The sequence below is a fragment of the Ammospiza caudacuta genome, chromosome 23, assembly GCF_027887145.1.
Source record: "Ammospiza caudacuta isolate bAmmCau1 chromosome 23, bAmmCau1.pri, whole genome shotgun sequence".
Classification (NCBI taxonomy): Eukaryota; Metazoa; Chordata; class Aves; order Passeriformes; family Passerellidae; genus Ammospiza; species Ammospiza caudacuta.
The window spans coordinates 8816508-8840889 of NC_080615.1; the positions used below are offsets into that span (position 1 = coordinate 8816508).

General features: G+C 50.2%; 1 protein-coding gene across 1 annotated transcript in view; it reads left to right on the top strand.

Moving 5' to 3' along the window:
- Nucleotides 1-24382, top strand: part of CADM1 (cell adhesion molecule 1) — a 135896-nt gene that overhangs the window by 95544 nt on the left and 15970 nt on the right. The window contains exons 5-9 of the mRNA XM_058818998.1: nucleotides 1066-1221; nucleotides 8775-8874; nucleotides 11538-11710; nucleotides 15095-15166; nucleotides 24215-24247. Of these exons, the coding sequence (XP_058674981.1) occupies nucleotides 1066-1221; nucleotides 8775-8874; nucleotides 11538-11710; nucleotides 15095-15166; nucleotides 24215-24247 (534 nt within the window). The remainder of the gene's footprint in view (nucleotides 1-1065; nucleotides 1222-8774; nucleotides 8875-11537; nucleotides 11711-15094; nucleotides 15167-24214; nucleotides 24248-24382) is intronic.

A 24382-nucleotide genomic window follows, 5' to 3' on the forward strand; every position in this document is an offset into this window, starting at 1 on the left:
CTCATTACTTCAAACCCACTCCCCTGCAAGGACAGGATAAAATCCTCTGTTTAAGCCCAGCACTTCAGAGCATTTGAGCAGGCCACGTGCTGGCAGGATGCTGGTATGGGTGGGATGCAAACCTGGCCCAGTGGTGCCCCGCTGTGTCCCAGCACTGTGGTGTGCAGGAGTTAATGATCCCGTTCTGGTTCCCTTCACCATGCCAGTGGGCAGCAGGACAAAGTGTCTGTCCCTTTCTGCCTGACCTGTGCAGCTTCTTGATTGAGTTTTCTGTTAGCAGTCAAATCCCAGCTTTGAGTTCCCTGGGAAGAATGCTGAGCTTCTTGTAATACTTCCTTGCCCTGCTCAGTCTTCAGATTTTTTTTTAACAAAGTAGAGACTGAAACATTTGGCTCTGAGTTTGTGAATCACAGGAAGTGTGGCTTTGCCCATGGGAAAGCTTTTCCTCCAAATATCAAGGGGTGTCTGCATGTGTCACCTGTTTCACTCTCATATATTATACAGCAATATTTGGTGTCTGGAAGAGCTCTGCTACAGAAGTTACTCTTAGCAATTTTGCCTGTGAATTCTTAAATAAAGAGGCACAGATCAGAGCAGAGCTGCGCTGTCAGCAGGCGCTTGCTGAGTTCCTGGAGAAATCCTTTTTCTGCTGTCTTGTCTCGTCTCGTTTTGTCTTGTCTTTCTGCTTGTTTCCATCTCGGCATCCCTCAGGCAGCCAGTCCCGAGCTGGGCTCCCCTCCCTCAAACAGAGCACTGCTGAAAATGCTCCCACCTACCCATGCTGCTTTTAATTAATCTAATCTGTTAAATCGCTTTTGTGGCTGATTGTTGATTCAGGAGTGGGAGGGGATTTGTAGCTCATTGGTTTGAGAGTTTGGGGATTTGGGGATGGCGGTAATCATTGCAGTAACATCGCGTGGACCTCGCTTGGCCGGAGGCTGACGGGGAGGGCGGGATGGGTGTCCAGAGGGGAGGTGGACAGGAGGGAGGTGGACAGGAGGGAGGTGGCCTGGCTGCAGGGCGTCCCCCTGCCCTCACTGCCCTGTCCCTGTGCGCCCTGGCCAGGCAAGTCGGAGGTGGAGCGGTGGTCGGACATGTACACGGTGACCAGCCAGCTCCTGCTGAAGGTGGGGCGCGAGGACGACGGCGTGCCCGTCATCTGCCTGGTGGATCACCCTGCCGTCAAGGACCTGCAGACACAGCGTTACCTGGAAGTCATGTGTGAGTAGCAGAACCTTTCGTTCTCTTCACGTGTAACACTGTGTGCTTGGGAGTTCAGCAACCATTCCCTACATGTTCAGATTCCAACATCAATATGGATTATATCGTGTTACACAGAAATCATAAACACAATGTAAGGTAACACTTCATGGGTGAAGCCACGACTTTTTCAGCCCTCTCTGATACCATAAATACTTTGTTCTCTGATGAAATAACTCCTTGTACATAGAATTTGCATCAAAGGTTTCTGGCTGGGCTTTTTAATTGTCAGAACAGATTAAATCTGAGTATTTTTCTTCTAGCAACTTACTTACCTCTGAAAAGTGCTTCTCCCCCTCCAAAGCAACTGGCCACCATGGCGAGTTTACTGGCAAAAACTGGGTATTGTGCAAGAGAAACCCAGTGTTGTGCACTGTGAGCATACAGCATCGGCTGCATTTGTACATCAGAGAATGGAGCTCTGTGGAATCTGTAGCAGCAGCACTGATTGAAGCCAGCCTATTTCCTGTACTGCTCCTGACATGTTCATTGTTAATAATGCATCTCACTTCCCTTAGGAGCTGCTCCGCTGTACATGACAGCAGCAAGCAGGTACCTGGAAATAGCTGTGGTCCCAAATGCACCCGGTGGAGATTTTGGAGTGTGTACATGCATCCCTACATTCTGAAACATCTCCCAAAAGCAAAGTGGGATGGTCCCTACAGCGAGGCCATGTGCTTGGAAAGCCAGGCCCTGAGACAATTCAAAGCCCTTGTTTTTGTAGGGTCCCTTCAACTACATCACACTGAAAGGAGGAGAGGAAGTTTGGTATTAATTTATTTCATCTGCTTCATTATGTAGTTTCATTATGAACATTTGGTTACAATTCTCGTATCTCCGAAAGTAGCGGGAAGTAATGTTCCTGTAATGAGGAAAACAGGAATGATCAGATACTGCCTAAATTGACAGATACGAGATTTCTTGCGACTGTGCTAATGTGTAATTCATTTATGCAAACTTAATGTCCATTAACATTTCTTGCAGAGCTCCATTAGCTTTAATAATACATTAGCACCTTTGTGAGGCGTGATCAAATACTTAACGGGGAAGAGCAAGAAATGCCATCTACCCTGTTGTGTGAGGGGATTGGAACTCACTGGGCTGGAAGAGCGTTGGACAACCTTGAGGCTTCCTCTCAGAAATCTCTGCAGTCCTGGTGATTTGGTGGAATAGGAGAGTGCCACTGTTTCGGGGGAATTAAGTGAACATTTCATCTCTTCTTCCACAAATCAGTCTCTCCTTGGCCACTTTGGTTTGCAGCCTTAGGGGTTGCCTGTGCAATGAGGGCAAAGCACCCCTAAAGCGCAGTTCTTTGTTCAGCTCCTGCACTGGAGGCCCTGCTGCTGAAATTTGCATTTCCTTGGGCTGTTCCAGGGCTGTTTGTGGGAATGAGGCCTCCTCAGGAGGGAGCAGGGATGAGCAGGAGAGGAGAGTTCAGACTGATTTGGTTTTACGTTCTGATTTAAACTCTGAGCTTGTTAAAAGTAATTATGTCCCAATGTGGGGACTTGACCCCGTTAGCCCAGTCTGTTCCTTGAGTGGGCAGAGCAGATGGCCAGAGAGGAGCCCCAGCCCAAGAACTTGTCCTACATTGTGACCTTGTGGCTCGATGGGCTGGAGCATGGCCAGACACCTGCATTTCATACCTGCTGCAGGGCTGTAGCTTGAAGAAAAGGCAGTTTCAGAGCAAGCTCTTACCCTGGAGCTTCTGCTGTCTGACAGTGATGAGTTGTTGGCCAGTGGGAGAGTGTGGGCAGGAGGAAGAGCCTCTTGTCCTTGCACACAGGCGTCCCCATCAGTGCTCCCACAGAGCTCTGCCCTGGGGCTCCTGCACTGACACCTTCTCAGCTGAATTTGGACGTGGGATGTGCAGCAGAGGATGCTTCTCCAGCTGCTGTCCGTGCCTCCACTGTCCATGGCGTGTCCTTGCAGGCACCCAGCTCCCAGGTCTGCAGAGACACTGGGAATCCCTGGCTCATCCCGTGTGGATGTGGCTGCTTTCCCTGCAGCAGGTCAGTTACCTGGGCTGCCTGTTCCCCTCTCCCTGCAGCAGGTCCTTACCTGGGCTGCCTGTTCCACTCTCTGCTCTGATTTTCCTCTCCCCACAAATCCTGCCCGCTCCCCTCTCGGGCGCAGCGGATCCGCCCCTTCAGAACATCAGCAGGGCACAAGAAAATGTTTTTCTCAGCAGATGTCGTATTTCTCTGCACTTAATGTATCCAACTGGAGCATGAAATGTGTTGGGGAAGGACAGGAGGATGATGGATGGAGCCTGCTCAGATAATGAGGTATTTTTTGTCTGACTAAATTTCAGAGTAGGGAGATATTTTTTCTGAGATGCAACTAAAAAGTTGTGGGGTTTGTTTTCCAAGAAAAAGAGCAGAAAACAACAATGCTGGGTGTTAACTTGTCCTATTTATGGAGTAAGCCATTTGTTGCATATCTGCCCTGGCACAGCATGGCCCATGGTGAAGTTGGAGGTGACTGCCTTCACGTGGCTGCAGGGTGTGTTACTGGAAGGAAATCTCTGTGAACAAGCAGTGTGACATGTGTGAAACCCTCCCCGAGCACTCCTCAAAAGCGAGGCAGGGCTGGACTGAGAGTGGCGCACTCACAGTGGCCACAGCACTCCCGTGCTGGGAGCACCCCCAGCCCTGGCAGGGACAGTGGCACTGGAGGGGAAATGTCCCCAGCTCTGCTGCAGCCACCGAGTTTCCGTGGGTCTAATGGGAGACCAGTGCGTTGGGTGTAATTTTAGAAAGGAAATGAAGCAACAAAATGCATTAAAATGTCGTTAAGGAGCTGAATGGAACCAGATATTCTGGGAGACGTGCGAGTTGAGCCCTTGTGGTGCGTTTGCTGCTCTCATTATGTGACACTGGAAGCGAGCGTCATACTGGATTTTGGCCTTTTCCCTGGGCTGGCTTTTTGTCCTTTTCTGAAGTTATAATTACCTGTGCATTCATTTTTGTAGTACCTACATGTGTACCTTTAAAGCCTGCCCCAGTGGAGTCTGTTGCAGCCTCTGCTGTTGCGATAGGAGAACTTTTTGTGCCCAATTATGTTTAAAATCAGCTGCATATGTTTGCTGCCGCATCTCCAGTAATCCTTACATTTCCGTCCAGTACAAATATTAATTGCATAGTTTGCAGTGAAGTTATTAACATCAATGTAATTTATCATCTGGAGATCGCTAAAAGCGAATAAATGAGTTGTTTTGTTCAGCGAGGTGTTGACCCCTTCAGAAACTTTGATTTAAAGCTGTTTTTTTTCTTTTAGTGAATATGAAAAGCACCACAATCAGCCGAGTGTTCAGTTATTTGATTTTCTGGGGCATTAGCCACTCTTGTTTGTGACATTTCCCAGTTGGGTGCTCGTTTGTGAGCTCATTAATAAGGTTTTCTCGGAGGAATGTTGTTGGGAGCACGGAGCGTGTGGGGCGACCGGGGCTCTGCCATTTGCAGGCATTAAGCAGCAGAGTGTGCTTAAATATTAAAAGAGAAGTGTTTATCCCCAAAATGCCTGTCGGGCTCTGGCATTCCTTTTCCTGCAACAAGCAACATGATTAAATTGCTTTCGTTAAGGGTGAATTTTGCAGAGTCGTGTTTGGGGTTGACAAGGCTCTTCCAGACAAGCTGTGATCTGCCAGTCCTGCTCATTCCTTATTTTAGACACGGGATCTATTTATTGAATAGATTTCTGTATTTTGGCTGAAAATCAGCAGTGCAGCCTCTTGTCCTTGTCAGAGGTGAGGAGCAGGCAGGGGATTGCCAGGCTGGGTTGGCTTTGATGCACAGTGCATTCCTGATGAGCAGCCCCACTGGATTTTGGAATAGAGGTGGCTGTTGTTTACACCTGAGGATCAGTGTTAACTTTGCTGACTCCTTTTAATATTGAAAAACACATTTTTCCTGCTCTTCCCTGAGTGAGATCAGAGACTCCCTCAAGTCAGTTTTTTGAGCAGCTCTCTTTGGCACAGGGATGAGGAGCTGGATGAAGCGATGCCCACCTGAAGGGAGATGTGCTGAGCATTATCTGGGAAGTGCTGAGGCTGGGTTTAGCTGCGGTGGGCAGGAACACGGCTTGGCCGCAGATCCTGCTCCCAGGGATGCCATCTGCCGTCAGGTTTGCCAGGAGGTACGTCAGCAGTTCGTGCAGGGATCAGAGAACGGATTTTAAGCTTGGACCCGGCCGCTCCCCGCCTGGTAGGGGCCGGAGCCTGCTCGGCTGAAGCCCTGGCAGAGCCCAGGTTGGCGGCTCCTCTGCCGGCCTGGCGCTGCCAAAAGCACCTCGTGCTGCTCTCCCAGCGCTTGGGAAGGGCCTTGTGGCTGTTTGCAGCCTCACAGGGAGCGTGTCCTCCGGGCAGCGTGCGTGGGTTGTCCCCAGGGATGGTCAGTGAGGTCCCACCGCCGAGCCCTGAGCATCCCTGGGAGCTGCGCCTGCCAAACCTGCCTGGTGCGGGCTGGGGCAGTGAGCTGCCTGCCTGGGCTGGCCTGATGAAAGGAAACGGGTGGAAATAATGGGCTTAGGCTTTTGTAAGGCCCCGAACTCGGTGTAATGTTTTATCTCGGCTGATTAATGACATCTAAGCATTATCGATGAAGTGCATGTTTAAATGGATTAAGAAATCACTAACTGGCAGATCTCAAAGGATAGTCATTAGGGAGTAATCAGCAGTGCTGGTATTTTTAGAGGGAACGCAGGGGCCTGGGTGCTTGGCCTGATGCTGTTCAGTTGAAGCATTTGAAGTTCTTAAAAAGTCACTGTTAATAATCTTTGCTGATGGCACAAAAATGGGGCGAGCAGCTAAAAAAGGAAGAACTGGGACAAATGCAGAATAACTGGAGTGGTTTGGTAAGCTCCCAAGCACGGAGCTTGAGAGCTGTGAAAGTCAATGGGTACTGGCTTCGGTGGCCAGTGGCATCCTGAAGGGAGATGAGGGTTTTGGGGTGCGTGGTCCCTCTGGGGCTGCAGACCCCAACAGACCCCAGTGCACGGGCACGCGCCATGCCTGTTGTGAGAGAAATCTCATCAAACGCAGAATGGCTTTGTAATAAGTTTTTCAAATTGGCTGCTGCTACAATGTAACCTTTAGACGACTGGTATTTAACCTTGTATATCACTCTGAGCTTTTGAATGAATTTAGCTTAATAAAGGTGCCTTATTAAATTACGAGGCTGTTTTTTTTAAGCTGCTAGAAAGAGGCGTAGTAGGAAATAGCTGTGGGTTGTTGGGTCTAATTGGCTGCCATGGAGCATGCAGGGCCTCGGGTGCACAGATGCAAGTGTTTATTTTTATGTAACAATCCAGTGGTGTGATGCTGTGAAGTTCCAAGTTGAGGATTTTCGGGCACTGGTGAAAGCTGCCACTTCTTGCCTGGTGTCCTGTGTTACCGTCCGAGGTGGTCATCACCCCACGTCACAGAGCTGCAGACATCACTGCTGGAACTGTAACAGGCAGGAGCAGACAGCTGGAGCATCCTTGGAGCCATCAGAGCTCTGTCCGTGTGCTGCTAAATGTCACAGGAGCCGGGCTGGGGTCCCAGGGCGCTCGGCATTTCACAAACCTGCGCTCTGAGTCCATAATCTGCAGGAAATACACTGACTTGCTGTGAGGCAGGTGTGAGCACTGGAAGTGGAATTTAAGATTGTCTAAAGGCACGTCCTTAAACAAAGGGAGAAAGGCACCACTGCCCCTCCAGATTCTTGAGTGAAATTTTTTTTCATGCTGTGAGCCTGATGCCAGCCGGTCCTGTGGAGTGTCCAGCCATCCCTCTGCTTCCTTCAGGCTCGGGTACATTTTCCTAAGTGCCCTCTGTAACTCCCAGCGTGCTGACAAGTCCTTTGCTGTGGTAACTGTGTTGGAAGTTCTTGGCTTGAGCAGTGCTGATAAACCCAGATTCCTGTTGCAGGTGACCCCTCCACAGTGCCTGGATCCAAATGGGACGGGTCCACCTCACTGCCTCTGTTGGTTTGATGCAGCTGCTGGGGCTGGGAGGTGGCAGAGGAAGGGCTCACCCAGCTTGGTGGGAGCTCATGGAGCTGGCAGTTTGTGCTCAGTACAGTGAGCCTGGGTGTATTCCTCCTCATTTCCATCAGTAATTGTCATTAGTAAACAGCTCGTTAGAAATACTAAACTCACCTAATGGGAGGGGGATGCAGTGGGAGAGGCAAACAGCAAAAGGAAGTGTTTCAGTCCCTGTGTGCTGAGTAAACTGGGCTGGGATGTTTGCTGCTCCTTCCACAGCACGGATATAACACCATCCACGTTCCTGGCACTGGCACGGGCTGGTGCTGCTGCTGCAGAGCACATCAGAAGTGGGGACCAGATGCTGTGGGGTGGGAGTTGTGGACGGGAGCAGTGAGCACAGTGCCGAGGATGTGCAGGTGATTTATTTGCTGCATTACACCAGGTGAACTTGTCCTCCCCTGTTCCTTGTGCAGAGCTATTGCCACTCCAGGGCACACCAAAGCTGCCCCGCGTCCTGTGGGACTGGGACTTGTCCCCTCAGCCGGTGACACCCAAGGTGCTGCCAGCACCCCCAGCCCACAAGGACACCCCAGCTCCAGAGCTGCAGGAAGCATCTGTAACAGGGATTAGCTGATGACATGTTGTGGTAGAGTCATCTCGGGAGAGGATTTACTTGTGTAGCTTATTCCATTACTGAAAATTATGAGAGTTTAAATTGGTTAAATCCTGACACGCAGGTTTTTTTTCCTAATCTCTATTATTCCATAGGAGGCATGTTAATGAGTTAAACACAGTTAATAAAATGCAGCCAGCCAATATTTTGGGTAGCAGTTACTCTCAAAGGAAATAGAAACATTTAAATGGTTTCAACCTTTATGCATACTGATTTTTTTCCTTCCTTTGTTCCTTACAGTTGAGTAAATTCCTGAAAAATATCTATGGCTTAATGGCACTTGTAGCCTTGAATTGATTTCCTGCACTGATAATGTTTTAGCTACAGCTCAGATTGCGTTTTTAATCTCTGTTTCAGTCATGGGAGGTAATGAATTTTTTAATTGTGGACTCTAGGTTTGTGGTTTGGCTCTTTTTTTCCTGCAGGGTCTTACTAAAGTGTTGTTGAGTTGGCTCCCTAACTATCCATGCTTTAATTCTCTGTTTATTGTAGGATTTAGAGGAGCTTCATCCGGATGAAGTGCAGCCTCCTGTTGTTTACAGAGGCAGCGGTGGCTGTGGCTCTGTTTGTGTCTCTAACCAGCATCTCTTGTCCAGCCCAGTCAGCACTCGTGGACCTGGGGGCTGTGGTGCAGGAGTCGCTGATACCCCACAGAACCCTTCCATCGCGGGCACCACGGCTCTCTGCAGCTTCCCCTCAGCACGATGGCAAAGCAGTTCCTTTTAGCTGGAGGAACTCCTTTTAGGGAGGAGCTGTGCCCCAGGAGCCCTTCCAGGGCAGCACGGGGCCGTGGGGACTCGCGGTGCCACCAGCCCCAGGCGGGCACGGGGGCACGAGCCGGGGCTCACCTGCCGTGTTTTGTGTCCTGCAGATAAGCCTCAAGTGCGGGTGTCTCAGAATTACCCCTTGCAAGGCCTGACGAGAGAAGGGGAGCCGCTGGAGCTGACGTGCACCGCCTTTGGAAAGCCACAGTAAGTTGGGCCCTGGCCAGGGTGGGCCGGTGGTGACGGGACGTTGCGCGGCCGCTGTTCTGTTGCCATTCTCTGCTGTGAAGACAGTGTCCCAGAGGGAAGGACAGAGATGCCTCCTGCACCCAGACAGCTGCTGGACTTGCATTTATTGCTGTGCACCTCATGGCCAAGGAATTTCCACTGGAAGGCTCCTAGGAGAGCTCCTCCTGGCCACCATGCGGCAGCCTTCGGGTGCAGCAGGACAAGGCCCCCAACTGGACACCTCTTCCCCCAGGGAATGGCTGGGGTGGCATTAATCTGCAGTTAATCGTGGGTTTGGTTAATCTGCAAGAGCAGGGTTGGGGAGTTGTGGCCCCTGGAGGTGCCAGTGCACGGACACCACCCAGCACCACAGCACTGGCCCTTGGGGAAGTGGGATGGATCCCCAGGTAAGGCAGTCCATCCTTCTGCTCGTACTGACTGTGTGATGGTTTTGCTCCCCCTTGGTGCCTCGTGTGGTTTTATAGAATACCAGTTTTATTCTCTCTCCTCTTCTTGCCAAGCCCTTGAGGCTTTCTTAGGCAGTTGAAGAAATTTATGCATCAGGAAAATCCTGGCAAGGGAGGGTAGATTTTCTCACACTTTCATTGCTGTTCTAATTTAAGTTTTGTCGGCTTTATTTTTTTTTTTTTCCAAAATACTTTCTCTTCCACTTGGATTTATGGCTGTCAAGTATTTACTATCCTTCCTTATTTTCCTCATGTCCATGAGATTTCTGCAAACATCCCTGAGATCTGTCAGTGCCTCCCTGGCAGCGTGCCCAGGGCTGGGCGTGGGGAGCTGGAGCGGGTCCAGCTCGGCGCTGTGGGCAGGGCAGGCGCCAGGGGCTGCCCTCATCCTCCTGCTAGCCTGCATCCCCATCCACAGTATTTCTTGATTCCCAAAGTCCTTGCTTGATTCCCAGTTTGTTCTGCTGGGCACGAGGCCAGTCCCTTCCCGTGCATCAGAGGCTGGCACGTCCCTGCTGAATTCTGAATTCCGTTTAGTAGCGATTCCCTGCTCAGAGCCTGCCAAGCCCCTCTGCATTCCTGCTCCCCCGGGTACCTGCAGCGCCTCCCATTTGCTGTCACCTGGGAATCTAATGAACAGGCTTCTCTGCATTTTCTCCTTGCAGGCTATGAGTAAGACATTCCCATGTTAAATAGGACAGACACATCTCCCTGGCAGCTCGCTGCTGCACGTTTCGTGGTCTGGTGATGTGGTGGGAATTGGCTTCTCTAGGTCACTTCACCTGGGTCTCCCAAAGCTAAGAAAACACACAGTAAAATAATGAGCTGGGTTTGGCTCCATCTTTTTAAGAGAAAGAGGTTTCATGAAATCTTTTACAGGGGTTTTAGATGAAGGGGGAGGTTTCTCCAGTTAAGCAAAGTAATTTCTCTGCAAAATTTGGCAGCATAAATATTGGGGGAAGGAAGCTCAGGGGGAAAAAAAAGACTAGAGAGGAGAAATTTCTATTTGGTATTAATACAGATATTTTGTTAGATTAGACACAACCCCTAAAACTATGACAGAAGTGGGAAGATGCTGAAATGGTCACTTCTGAGGCATCCAGGGGCACTTCTCAGAGCAGCAGCTACTGTGTCGTGTACCAGCTGGGGACTCCACAGCACAAAGAGCCCTTCAAAAACTGTACCCAGGAGCATTCAAACCCTTCCCACCCCTACTGAAGTTAAACTGCATTGGGGCTGTCTCAGGAGCTCCTGCTGCCCACACTGTGCCTTGTGTGCTGGATCCATGGCTGGGGTGTTGAAGCATCAGGAGCTTCTGCACCATGGCTGTCATGGACTGTTTGTACCCAGGGAAGAGCCTGAGCCCTGGGATGCCTCCAGCAGCATGAAGTCCCGCTTGCCAGCCTTGGAGCCAGGCAGGCTGAGCAGTGCTGTGCTGCAGGAAACTCCCCTTTAACAGGAGTTGAGTGGCCTGAACAGTGCTGGAATTTTCTTGTTAAGAAGGAGCTGATCTGTCCCCTCACTGCTGCTTAAAGACCTAATGATAAGAGATGCTAAACACCCCACAAAGTGAAAAGACCCTTCCCAAAGCCCTTCAGCACTTTGAATCTTTACCATCTCTAACAACCCAGGCTCATTTCATCCCCTGAATGCTGCAGACCCCTGCCCATGTGGGTTCCATCAGTGTGGGGTGCAGGAGGGGCTGCCAGGCGGGCTGGGGGGCAGGAGAGGGGCTGGAACTCCCTCAGTGCACAGCACAGCCCCTGCCGAGGTCACCGGGGCCCTGTGGAAGGGTTCAAACTTGACAAAACCTTGCTTGTTCTGCTGTGCAGCTCTGCCCTCAGAGCACCCCGTGGATCAACACTGAGTCTGTAGCCTCAGAGCTTTCAGGTTTGCTGAGTAAGCGAATGATTAACCACTAATGAACTTTCTTCCTGCTTGCATTAGTGTTTTCAGAAAATTTAAGCTCTGGATACAGTTTCCTGTTGGGTTTAAATAAATTTAAATTGAGGAAGCCCGACAGCATCTGGGCTTGAGTAGTGCAAAAAAGTATGTGTTGTTTCTTTACAGTTTTTCTTGGTTTGGGCTTTCTGTCTGTGGATGAACTTTTGAAGATGCCATCTTGACCATAGGAAAATAGTAATGTGACTGTTTCTTTTTCTCCCTCCTCTGTAGGCCTACGGACATGAGGTGGTTAAGAGTAGATGATGAGATGCCTCAACACGTTGTAGTGTCTGGTTCAAACCTTCTCATTAGTAACCTAAACAAAACAGATAATGGTACATACCGCTGTGAGGCTTCCAACGCAGTGGGGAAATCACATGCGGATTACATGCTGTTTGTATACGGTACGTGAGAAAAACCACCGTTCTTCTAGACTCCTTTACACCTGATTGCACCATGCCCTGCTCGGGAAGCTGTGACAGAACTTTACATTTGCTCGATGCCAGGTTTGCAGGCAACTCCTGAGCCCCAGCGCTGTGCTGGGCTGGCAGGGGCTGGGGAGGCGCTGGGCGCTGCGGGGCTCTCGGCGTGGGCATCGGGCACAGAGCCTGTGCCAGCTCTGGGAGCTCCCAAGCGAAGCCTAAGGAAAGCCAGAGCAGGGGCGTGGGGAGAACTGTGCGGTTCTCCTTGGGCTTGTCACTGATTTCTGTCCTTCTGGTAACGCCTTCTCCAGTGGCCTGAGCAATGGTCCGAGGGGTTCTGAGCCTTTCCCTAGCCAGTTAATCAGGCAGCATCCCCAAATAATTACAAACCAGTAAATAAACTGGAGGAATGAGGTTCCCTCAGCCTGTCTGTGTGGCTGGGCAGACACTAAAACATGCCTCAGCATCTTTTAAAGCGCTGTTAAGTACCTGCTTTAATTCTTCCTTTCCTCTGTGCTGCTTTGGCATTGCTGTGAGCCTCATGCTCCTGCCATGAGGTGTTGCATGGAATGGAGATTCAGGAGACACTGGCAGAGCAATCCCCCAGTTAATGATGAGCTGCTCCTTGGGCTGCATATTTAAACTCTCAGTCAAGGGCGGTTGTGTGTGGCTGGGCTGAGTTCCTGGTGGGTCTTGGTCATTTCTGACCTGAACAATGCTACAGTTCCACTCAGGTGGGACAGAAACTTGGTCTGAAGTTTGTTCCATGCAACAGCCACCTGAAGCTCTGCAGTCTGAGCTCTCTGGTAGTTGATCCAGTCAAAGAGTGGAGAGCCTCCCATGCCTCTCCAAATGCCAGCTCTGCAGGAGTGGTTTTAAGCCCAGTCTTAGAAACTCACCTAAAGACTCAAGGTAGTGACAGCTTTGAGCTTATACAGAACTCATGTACCCCATCATATAGGTAATTTTTCTAGTGCCTCTTGCTCCACAAGACTCCAATTTACAAAATGAAGTCAGATAGGCATTTATGATTGGTAATTTGCATGCTCACTATGTAAAAAGCCCACTTGTTTACATCAGTGTTGAAAGAAACAGCCAATGTTGCAGAGAGCAGAGCAGTTGGAACAGGAGACAGGCAGTTCCCCACGAGATGGAAATCATGAAAGCTGCTGCCATAAAGCAGCTGTGGGGTGGGTGCAGTTCTGTGCACCCATCCTGGGCCAAGGCAGGGCTGGGGGCACCTCCCCAGCATTACTGCCCTGAGGTTTAGAGCTGGTGGGGAATCTCACATAATTACTCTGCATTTTGCATGTGAGCGAGAATAGACAGCGCAAGACTTCCTTGGGGTTGCTTCTCTTGGGATTAAATCCCCAGGAGGAGAGCCAGGATAGCATTACTTGGAAGGAGATGCAGGTTCCCAGGGGATGGAGACTGTGGGTTCCAGCTTAGGCATCTGGCAGATGTGTGTCCGTGTAGAGGAGGGCTGCTCATGGGCACAGAAGGGTTTTACACACCCCATCACCCCCAGTGCTGCACGTTTGCGACCATCCTGCTGGGCCATCCACTCTGGACAGCACAGGGAATCCTTTTAACCCTTGATTTAAAAGGGAGGAGTCCAGAGTGGATGGGCTGTGGCCATCAGTGAAGCCTCCTGGCGCAGAGCTGCTGCTGAGGGCAGGTTCAGCATGGGGGTCTCAGCCCCTCAGTGGTGGGGCACCTACACCGAACCAGCCTGTTCCCTGCAGCATTGGGGCAGTCCCATTGCAAGGGACATCCCTGCAGGCCCAGGGTTTGATGTGGCTCCAGCAGCTGAGCTGTGCCAGCTCCTCCCCAGCTGCCCACGTGAGATGGGGGTGTATCATCACATGGACACACACTGGACACTTGCTCATTTCTAAAGTTCATTTTATGCTTTTTGTCCCCGTGGGCGTGGGCAGATACATTGCTAGAAACCTCCAGCTCCATTAGCACTCCAGATTTTTTGGGGTTTTTTTTGGTTTTATGGAGGAAAAGCCCACGGCACAGCCAGACCAGGCTGGTCAGTGTGAGTCTGGGGGCCTCCCCAAGCACTGGGAGGATCCCCACTCTCCCAGGATACGTGTGGGTCAGCAGTGAGAGAGAAGCCCAGGGGCTGAGATCCTTGGGATGCAGAGGAGAGACAGTGACTGCTCACAGCACAGCAAACTATGGGGTGATGTTCCTTAACTCTTGGGAAGTTGGATGGAATATAATAATGGTGCAGTATATAATTAAAGTTCAGATATCTTAATTAGGGGATCCAAGGGAGCTCGCTCAGAGATAAAAGAGTAGCAGATGTGTTAGTGAGGAACAGCTGACGTGCTACGGAGGAAACCTAAAATCAAAAGCCCATGAAAGGTTTCATGCTCTATTATTGCCAAATGAATCCGTAGTTCAAAGTCTTTCTGACTACTAAGTGCATTCAGTTTGATCATCTGGGCATTGATACATATTTTTTCTTTTACATCTTCTCATATCTACCTTCTCCTGCCCGATAGTTTTGATAAGGATGTGTCCCTGTGTGTAACATCAATCCCGTGACGAGCAGCAGGGTTTGAATCTCAACAGGTCCAGTCCATCTGAGAAATGGTCACAGAGAGAAACATCTCATTAACGATGCCCTAGTAGCAAAAACAAGAGTGTGCAACTGAAATTGTCAGAAAAATATTGATTTTTTTTTTTTTTTTAAATTAAAAGATCTTGGTGGAATTCCTCATACCTGGACATTGATATTCAGCAATGGTGTTGTTCGTTTCTCTGTATCCCTCACCACCTTTGAAGTAGTTTTTAACATCCTGCTGCCGTGTGTTTATAGAGGAAGAGCAGAGAGGTTCAGGGCCCTGGGAAGACAGTGAGATCTGTTGGTGTGCTGTTAATGCTCGGGCTGTGAAGCACAGCAGGGTCTCTCGCACAACCCTCCCACCCGGGTTTGCAAATGTGTCCGTAGGCAACCACCAAAGCACCACTGTGTCTCTCCTTGTATGTGCAAACTGGTCTTTTTGTTGTGGAAAGCGTGCAGTTTATTTTCCTTATGCCTCTCCCATTCCATTCTCTCTCTCATTGACTAATTTATGCTGGGTTTTATTTATTTTTTTTAGCACTGTAGAAGGCAGAAAGGGGGGAGAGGCTGGGGCCAGGTTCTCCAGCCTGGGTAAGCGTGGGCGGAGGATCTGGCCCCGCTGTCCCTGCTGGGCTCCCCCCTGGGATTTAGCCAGGGAGGGGTCCCCATCCCCATGCTGCTTCTTAGCATCCTTGTTTTCCTCTGATCACAATTGACCGCTGTTGTGTTCTGCTTGTTTTTTTTCTTAATTTGCTTTTTTATTATTTTCCTTTTTATATTTTATCCAGATCCCCCCACAACTATCCCTCCTCCCACAACAACCACCACCACTACCACCACCATCCCTACCACCATCACAGGTATGGTACCTTCATAACCATTGGAAATGTCCTGAATGTTTATTGTCTTTTATGTATATAAGCAGAGCATGAAGCCTGGGGAAAAACAACAAACCAATCACTTGCAGTATTTTTTTTTCCCCCTCAAATGCGCCCACCCACAGCACGAGCCCTGGTCCGGCAGCTCGGCGTGTCGGACAGTCCTTGCTGTGGGTGTGGGCGTTCCTGAAATGTGGGAATTGCCATGGCAGGAAAAGTGATTCATTCAGTTACTGGTGGCCAGCACTGGGTACTTCACATGCAGATGCCAAAAGCCTCAGAGCTCCCTTAGCACGGGCAGTCGTTTCAGCCTCCGTCCCGTCAGTACCAATTTCTGAGCAATTTATAGAAAGTTTGGTCTCTGGCAGTTCAATTCGCCTGATGTGCCTCAAGATGCTTTTTCTCATGCCAAGATGTTGGTATTTCTTTGTGATAAGCTTCTCCCTCCCTCTCCCAGAAAAGGGAATTCCACCAGTTGTTTTTATTGTGTGAATGCCATCCATAGGCCCCTTCTTGAGGAGCTGCCTTTCAGCTTGTGAGATTTTCCGTGTCTTGCGAGAAAAGATGAATAAAAACAACCAGCAAGATCATGACACCTCTGTGACACATCCTCATACCTCCTCACAAACCTGACTCACCAGGAAAACCCTTCTGATTTATTTGTAACCATTCGCATTGTCATTTCTCTGACCTTTCCTATTCCAACCGCTGCTTTTGCTTGCTGCTTTTTGTGGGTTTTGGTTTTGTTTGTTTTTTTTTTTTTTTTTATTTGAGGCAGAGGTGACAAACGGCAGGTGAGGATGGACCATTGAATAGCTAATGGCACAACGTTTACTGTTGCTGTAAAGCACCCCTTGTGTAAATGCCTTCACGTTTTATTTGCTTTTATGACGCTGCTCAGCTGACTCTCACCACCCTGCCCAGGGCATTCCGTGGCTTCTTTTCCTCCCGAGGTTTTTGCAGCCAAGGCAGGCCCCGCTGGCACGGACGCGCCGGCGAAGCCTCTCTGCACCACCACCAGCCTGCCAGCCCTCGCCGCGCTCTGCTTCCTCCCTGCAGGTGCCTGCCGGCCGCCGCGCTCCGGGCACCCATTCCGGGCTGCTGGGCTGCCTCTCCCTCCTGCCCTGGCGTTGCTTCCTGGCCTTAACCCGCTTTTGTTTCAGAGCAGGTTTGAGGCTCTCTCGCAGCCTCCCTGAGAGCTGTTGGCAGAGAAGCTCGGCCGTGCCCCACGGGCTGTACCTGGACGTGCTCACGGGTTTCTTTCTCTGACGGTAATTGCTCGTGCTTCCAGTGAATTTTGGAAGGCTAAATGGACCCATGTGTCTTGATGCTTGGATAACACCTTCAGTTGATCTTGGTGCCTGCAAACCTTAATGACTGGGACTGTTTTGTTTTTGGGAGCTGGGTTGTTATCAGCCTGTCTTTTTAGGGGTTGCCCCAGCACTGCCCTCCAAAGCTGGTGCTGTGTCAGGTCCCACAGCAGTGCTTGGTTCTTCCCAATGAACAGCAGCTTGGTTGTTTGCTGTCCTACTGCAGCTTGGCTGTGGATGCTCTGTAGCCTTTGGGCTTTCCTTCACACAGCTTTCCAGGTTTTTTATATTAAAAATAAGGGGAGAGATGATTCTTGCAGTTGGAAATGGCCGTGTCATCAGCTTGGCAGAGATCCCTTGGGGTAAGGAGCATTCACTGTCCAGCATTGCTCTCTCACCTTGGTTTGCAGTGGTGGAGGATCTCAGACTCTGGTGGCCCAGCCCAGTGGGTCTCCATTGCCTCCTTGGTGCTTTTCTGTGTTGCCTTTGAACTGCTGAGGAGGCTGGAACAGTAACGATGTGATATTGCTCCCTGATTCCAGCAGTTCCTGCTCGCGATTTGTCGGAAGAAGATTTACTAATGCTGATAAGGGAAATTATTATTTTCTTCCCTGGCACTGAGTCTTCTTGACATGTGTCTCACCATGCTGTGCCCATGAGTTCAGTGTGCTTTTCCCACCCAGAGCAGCCAAGGCTTCTCCTCCCTCTGTCGTGCAGAGATCTCTGTGTGTGTGTGTCCTCTCCAGTCAGTGCTCAGGAGTGTGGAGCCACACCAGCTTCTGCCCTTCAGTAGTTAAGAGACTTTGTGGCTGGAAAAAATTAGGTCAAATTAACATAATCTCTAGAATTACATAGCAGAGTAGTGTTGGAACACTTTTCAAAGCCTTGAGAGACACCTGATACCTTAATTCCCAAATGCTCCAGCATTCTTCCTGTCTGACAGAGGAGAGCTGGGAGAGAGCAGGGTGTTCTCTGAGCTGCTGGCAATCCAGGCATCTGGAGCCAGCCCAGTGGAATCCAGTCCTTAGGATGAGGTGGGTTTGAAATCTGCTTCGTTTTGCTTTTGTCCCCCTACTTTTAGTATAACCCTGACGTAGTTCGTGTCCCCTGGAACCATGGAGTAGTTCTGAAAAACAATTGTCTTGCTTTAATTGAATAAAACATGGGGAAAGAGGCTGCACTGAAGCAGTTTCTAGCAGGTGACCCTAGAAAATTCTGCCCTTGGAGTTGTCCTTTTGATTTATTGGTTCAGCGAGTTTCTGGGGGAGCTCTAGGAAAGCTGACCTGATGCTTTCTCCAGCGAAGGACAAGCTGAGCAGTGAAGTTTCCAGACACCACGACCTTTAGAGCTTTCCCTCTGTCACTTCAGTGTAGGTGCTTGAAAAGATTTCCTGCGTGACAGCTTGATCTTTTCCACGTATCCTGCAGCAGCATTGATATTCCAGCCATCCTTTGGTGTTTCAGCCCTTATCACTGCCGAGCCCTTTTTTATCAGTTAAATTGTCCTTGTGGCTTTCTTCATTAAGATGTACAATACGATACAGCAGAGCAAACAGCATCATTTGAATTGCCCTGGAGTGGCTCCTGGAAATGCTGGGCTCGGGCAGCTGTCGTTTCCTGGGTAATAAAGGTCCTTAATCACAGCCCAGCCCTCACCTCGGGTTCACCTGGCTGTGCCAGCCTCCCCAGGCACTGGCACGCCCCCTCCCAGGACCAGGGTGCCCCTCAGAGCTGCACATTGCATGTCCCACTCTTTCTCCACAGGTGGAATTGCACAGGTGTCTTGGCAGCGGTTTTGGTGAACCCCTGGGGGTGACACGTGCAGGTTGCCAGTGTTGCCAGCCCTGCAGGTGATGCTGCTCTGTGAAGGCACTGCTCTCTATCCTCAGCAGCAGGCTGGGGGCTCCTGATGTCCCCCCCAGAATGCCCATTTAGAGCATATTTTAAATCCCACTGGTCCCTTGGAGTAGCAGGTCTGGGTGGAGGTGTCTGTGTATGTCAGGGGGCTGTAACGTTGCAGGCAGTGATTTTCACTTGAGAATTCCCAGAGCTGTTCCAGCCCCTTCAGTGAGTGCGTGTGGAAAGGACCAAGCCCATCCTGTGGAAACCAGAACAGGAGTTCCTTCCTGAGGCTCAGGATTTGGATGAGCCAGGAGCCAGCTCTCTTTGGCTTGGAGGTGTGCAGGAACCAGTGAGTTGTGGAGCTGAGAATTGATGCCGAGTTGGAGTATCAGCTCTCAAGCAGGGGCACGTGGTGGTGGAGCTCTCCTGTCACCCACAGGGCAGGCACTGTCTCCTGAGAAGCACACCTTTGTGTCATCCCAGCTGCTTTAAAAATAATGGCACATGGAAATGTGAACTCTGGGAGCAAAAATAAGCTGCAGGTTTTCAGAGCATTTCACATGTTGAAAATTTATTTTATCCTAGTAGGAGTTTGTCCTTTCCTAATTACAGCCGGTGGTGTGAGAAGCTGCAGTTGCAGGGGTTTATTCCAGCAGTAATCCCAGTGGCTGGTGGGCAGGCAGAATGCAGTCCCAGTCATCCTGTTCTCAGGTTTCCTTGTTCTAGGTCTGTGGGAGGCAGAGAGGCAGAGTGAGGATGTTTAAAGCCCAACTGTGTCCTGGCAGGATGGTGACATGGGCTCAGGTACGGCCACGTCTGCCTGGGACTGCTGCAGGTGCTGACCTGATCATGGAATTTGATTGTAAAACACGTTTATTCCCCAGTCAGCTCGGAGTGGCCGGCGTCAGCGTGGCTGCCTGGACTCTCTCACAGTCTCTGCCTTTCCTGGGGGTGTGGAGATGCCCACGCTGCCCACGGGAGATGAGCAGGAGCAGGAGGCTCCCGGTCTGCTCTCGGCATTCCCAGCCTGGTGTTGAGCTGTGACATGCTCAGCTGCTTGGTGCCGCTGTGCAGGGACGCAGCCCAGGGATTTGTTCCCCCAAATTATTTATTATTTAACTTCTGCTTTCTCTTGAAGGTTCTGCCTGTCCCTGGTAAAATGTCAAGTTAATTTAAAGATGATTCTTCGCCTTTCTGACATTTTCATCCAGGATGTGTCTGCATTAAAGGGGCTAAAGGCAGAGCTGACAGGCTTGGGACAGAAAATAAAATGAAATAAAATTCACTCTTTCAGTCCCATGTCCAGCCAGTAGCAGGCAGGACCTGTCATACGTGGCCTTACTTTTGGTGTACATAAGCAGTGCACAAACCATCATTTTGCTGAGCAGAAGAGTGGGTTGTGTGCAAGCTTGGGCTTGAAACCAAACCCAAATCCTCCCAAATCTGTGTGGAGAAACATGCAAAAGCATGGCTGGAGCCACTGTGCTAATTTCAGACTATTTTTGTTCTGGTCACACACAACATCCATACAGATTGTGATGATTTTTGTGAAACATCTGGTCTGCCAATCAAGCTGTCCCCAGGGCCCATAACAGGGCACTCGGTGCCAACCTGGAGCCCTGTACAGAGCAGATCAGGGGCTCAGGAATGCAGGGGACATCTCCATCCGTCCTTGGAGGAGCGTGTGGTGAGGGAGAGGATGGCTGAGCTGAAGGAGGGGACGGATGGGTCACTGCACTCAGGTGTTTGAGCCCCATCACCCCATTGCTGTGGGATGTGACACCTGTGCTGGTGTCCCGCAGAAGTTTCATCCAGAGCAACACTGGCAGGGTTTTGTAGGCGTTTTCATCAGCCCCAAGGAGCTGAACCAAAGCAGGATCCGTGTGCAGTGCTGCATGCTGTCCCTCAGGCTGCTCGAGGCAGCAGCGTGCAGGAACTCACACTCGCCCCGGTCAGTGCATGTGAAGCACTCTGGAAAATCGGGAAGAATAAGAGCTCCACGCGTCAGGGATCAGATTGGCTTTTAGTTTCAGTTCAGAAAGCAATTTAAAAAGCAATATATTGAATGGATATCTATACTTGCTAAAGCCTCTTTAAATTTAAAAGGCAGCAGCGTGTTTTGCCGTGATTTTGTGGATGTGCTGCTGTGATTCTGTGTGCGCTCCTCAGCCCAGCACCAGGTACCTCTGCGAGGCTGCAGCACTGCGGCTGCAGCATTCAACCAGGGGAATTTAATTTTGCTGCTGGGGTTTTAATATTCCTCCATCGTGCTTGTTCTGTTTGAGGCTGCGGACTAATTACGGCCAAGTTTAAAGGGCCTGGTCTGTCACACTCTGCAAACAGTTTGAAGTTGGAGAGAATCCATTTGAGAAAACGAGGAGGCTCAGCAGTGGAGCTCATAACTCTGAGAAATGTGGCCCAGCTGCCTCCATGCAGTAATTTTATAAATATGTGTGTGTATATGTGTGTGTGCCCTTGCGTAGCTGCCTAATGGGGTGGTAAGTGCCTCGAGCTTGGGTGTCATCTCAGTTGTCCTAGCTGGCAGATATTTATTTCTTACAGCCAGTGCTACACAGAAATCCCAATAAAGTGAAATTTGCAGCTTTGTAGAAGCCAATGGTTACTCCTTTGGGTACCTTCTGTAACTATAAACCTGGCCTCTGAGGAGCTTTTGTACATGAAGATTTTGGAAGGCCTTGACATTGCTCTGCTTTTCCTGAACAGCGTGTTTAGTGCTTTTCCTGATTGGCATTGGGAAGAGAAGCCTTGATATTAAGGTAGAAAATCCCAGGTCTGTTTGGTTATGTGATTTCCATGTTCTCTTGGCTTTGCTGCACTGAGTAAACTGGCCCCTTCTTCATCACCAGCTTTCCATTTTAAATGATAGCCATCAGCCTTGGGTGATGGTGTAGCATGTTGATGGCTTGGGGCCAGAACGGTGCTTTTTGCTGATGGCAGAGCCTTTCCTTGGCTTTGATCAACATTAGCTAAATCAGGAGTGTATCAAAGACTTCTTGTTGGTCAGCATTTGAGAAGAGATGGTTTTTGTTGCAGGACATGGGGCAGAAGGCTGATTTCTGGGGTGCTGTGTGCCTGCTCTGACATGGAAGTGTGGCTGTTCTTGAAAGTAAAGCAGAAGCTTTACTTTCACAACCTCAGGATTCAGAAAAGCCCCTTTGAAGTTAGCCAGTCCAGCCTGAAGTTACAGGTTGTGTGAGCAGCAGCATTGCAGGGCTGGGGTGTCCCTTCCCGGGGTGTCCATTCCCAGGTGTCCATTCCCGGGTGTCCCTTCCTGGATGTCCCTTCCCATGTGTCCCTTCCCATGTGTCCGTTCCTGGGGTGTCCCTTCCCAGGTGTCCCTTCCTGGATGTCCCTTCCCAGGTGTCCCTTCCCAGGTGTCCCTTCCTGGATGTCCCTTCCCAGGTGTCCCTTCCCAGGTGTCCCTTCCTGGATGTCCCTTCCCAGGTGTCCCTTCCCAGGTGTCCCTTCCTGGATGTCCCTTCCCAGGTGTCCCTTCCCAGGTGTCCCTTCCTGGATGTCCCTTCCCAGGTGTCCCTTCCCAGGTGTCCCTTCCTGGGTGTCCCTTCCCAGGTGTCCCTTCCCAGGTGTCCCTTCCTGGGTGTCCCTTCCCAGGTGTCCCTTCCTGGATGTCCCTTCCCAGGTGTCCCTTCCCAGGTGTCCCTTCCCAGGTGAGGAGCGGCAGTGGCGGGGCCGGGACACACCTGGATTTACAGGAATGCCCTGATCTGGTACCAAAGCAGCAGTGACAGCTTTCTCTCCTCTGCCACGTGATGATGTAGAGCCACACCAGTGTCAGCACGTTCGTGTCTCTAGCAGGGGTCTCTCCCTGCAGAGCCCTGGTGTGTGCTGCCCTCCTTCCCACAGAGGACTGGGGCTGCTCAGGACTCCCCGAAAGCTCACTCTAAACTTTAACCGGTCTGTGTTTCCTACTGCAACCATCCAAACCATTTGCTAATCATAACTTTGTCATTCCAGCTGCAGCCAACATGTTGTTTGACGTGGATATTTGTTCGCACTTACAACCGCTTGAGAACTTTATTTTGTGTAACCTGTCGGTCTCTGTCCCCGGACGGGGAAGCGAGATGCACTGTCCAGTTTGCACTGTTTCTTGACTAATAATCTCTTCCAGCACATCAATACAAGTTTGCTTCCAGCAGATTCTCTATTTATTGTAAAAGCTGACATAACTTTTTTTATTTCAGGAAGACAGTAAATTGAGACTATTTATAGATGCCAAGATGCTATCTCAGGAATTAATACTCAGTTTTACAACCCCTTCTAAACAATGGCTTCCCCCCCACCTCCACCACCATTTCCCCTTCCACCATTTGCTTGGTTAAAACAAATGGGGATTGCTACCCAAAACCAAAGCAAAGCCCCGCTCTTGGTCTCCTCGTGGCTTTGGAAGGTTTCCCCTGCAGCCCCCAGGGCTCCCGCAGGAGAACAAGGGCTGGCCTCCTTGAGGGTGCCTTAGATTTGGTTGCCAAGATGAGAACAGCCTACATTGGCAGTGGAAACAGGCTAATGATGGCTTGATAATCTGTTATGCGAATCTTGGTGCAGTTTGTTAAACTGTGCAGGGTTTATTTGTTTTGCTTCCATAATTAAAGCATGTAGACCTTGTATCTGTAAGTATTATGTATTCCTTGTATGATTCTTGTCTTTGCTGCTGCTTCAGGAATTCAGCCCTGGGCTGTCCTCAGCTAAATTGCCAAGACACAGGTCCTGTTGTTTCCACTGCTGCCTCTGCCAGCACAGGGCCCTGTCCCTGGGTCCTGTGCCAGCATGTCACGGGGAAAGGCCACTGTGAATTGTCTGTCGTGCTGCAAAACCCAAGCTCCAGGCTGCTGTGCAGGCCTCAGGTGCAGCGCTGCTCACCCACGGTGTTACCCACCCAAACACTGCCCACCCCAGCCAGGCAGGGCTTGGTCTGGGATTTATTTCACTTCTGGGGAGCCAGCCCCCTGCAGCCACTGACCCCGGCCACAGAGTGCCTCCAGATGCAAAGCAAACAGCCTCCAACAGCTGAATTAGCCAGTAAATTGGGCAATGTGGTTACATTTGGTTTAGACCTGTTGGTGGAAATAACTGTGAGTAAAAGCCAAAAGATTTGGTCAGTCTTTTAAAACTGCCTGTTGCAAACTCCTGGAGGAGACAAGGCTTCTCTCCATTGGCAAGGCAGTGCTCCCCAGGAAATTTCCAGTGAGATGTCGTCCATATGAAGTAGAGTCAGCTTCAGACTAACCAGGAAAAAACATCCAGGATATTTTAATTACGCATAGCTGTTCAGCCAGCTACCTGCTGCAGCAGAGGGACTGGTAATGTTTGTCCACTGTTGCCAGTTCTAGAACACCTTTTATGCTGATAAAAACGGTTCATGCTGCAGGTGGTGGCTGGGAGGCTGGAGGAGAGGCAGGAGCAGACTGTCCCCTGGCCAGGGGTGCTCAGTGAGGCAGTGTTTGAGTGTGTAACAGCAACGTGCCGAGCCTCAGCTCCTCATCCTGCTCTGGAGCTTCTGTTTTGTCCCCACCAACCAAAACTGTTGGTGTCGGTGTTCTCCCCTGTCTCCTGTTCCCCTGACTTTGCAACCACCAGTAATTGTTCTGGCAAGGACCTGGAAAAAGAGAAAAATTTACTGTTTTCCTCAGGCTCATAGCTTTTGAACTGGAGGCATGTCTTCTAAACAGTGCAACTCACTTCAAATGCTTTTTGCCTTTCATTTTATTATTGCTTGTCACGCAATGTTCTTTGAAAGCTTGCTCATATATTATCTGTTCCATTTTTTCCATTTTCCCTTTTTTTGCATGCTGTTCCTCCTGTTTCTTCCCTTCCTCCAATCCTCTGTTCCCGTGTGTAGACACAACGGCGACGACAGAACCAGCAGTTCACGGTTGGTATCACATTCCTGTTTATCTTATTTCTCAGCGCTGCTGAGTGGCAAGACAAGCCTGGGAAGGGGAGGCCAAAAAGGGAACTGGAGTCTTCAAGGGAAAACTGTGTTCCAGGTGGACTCATCTCATAAATA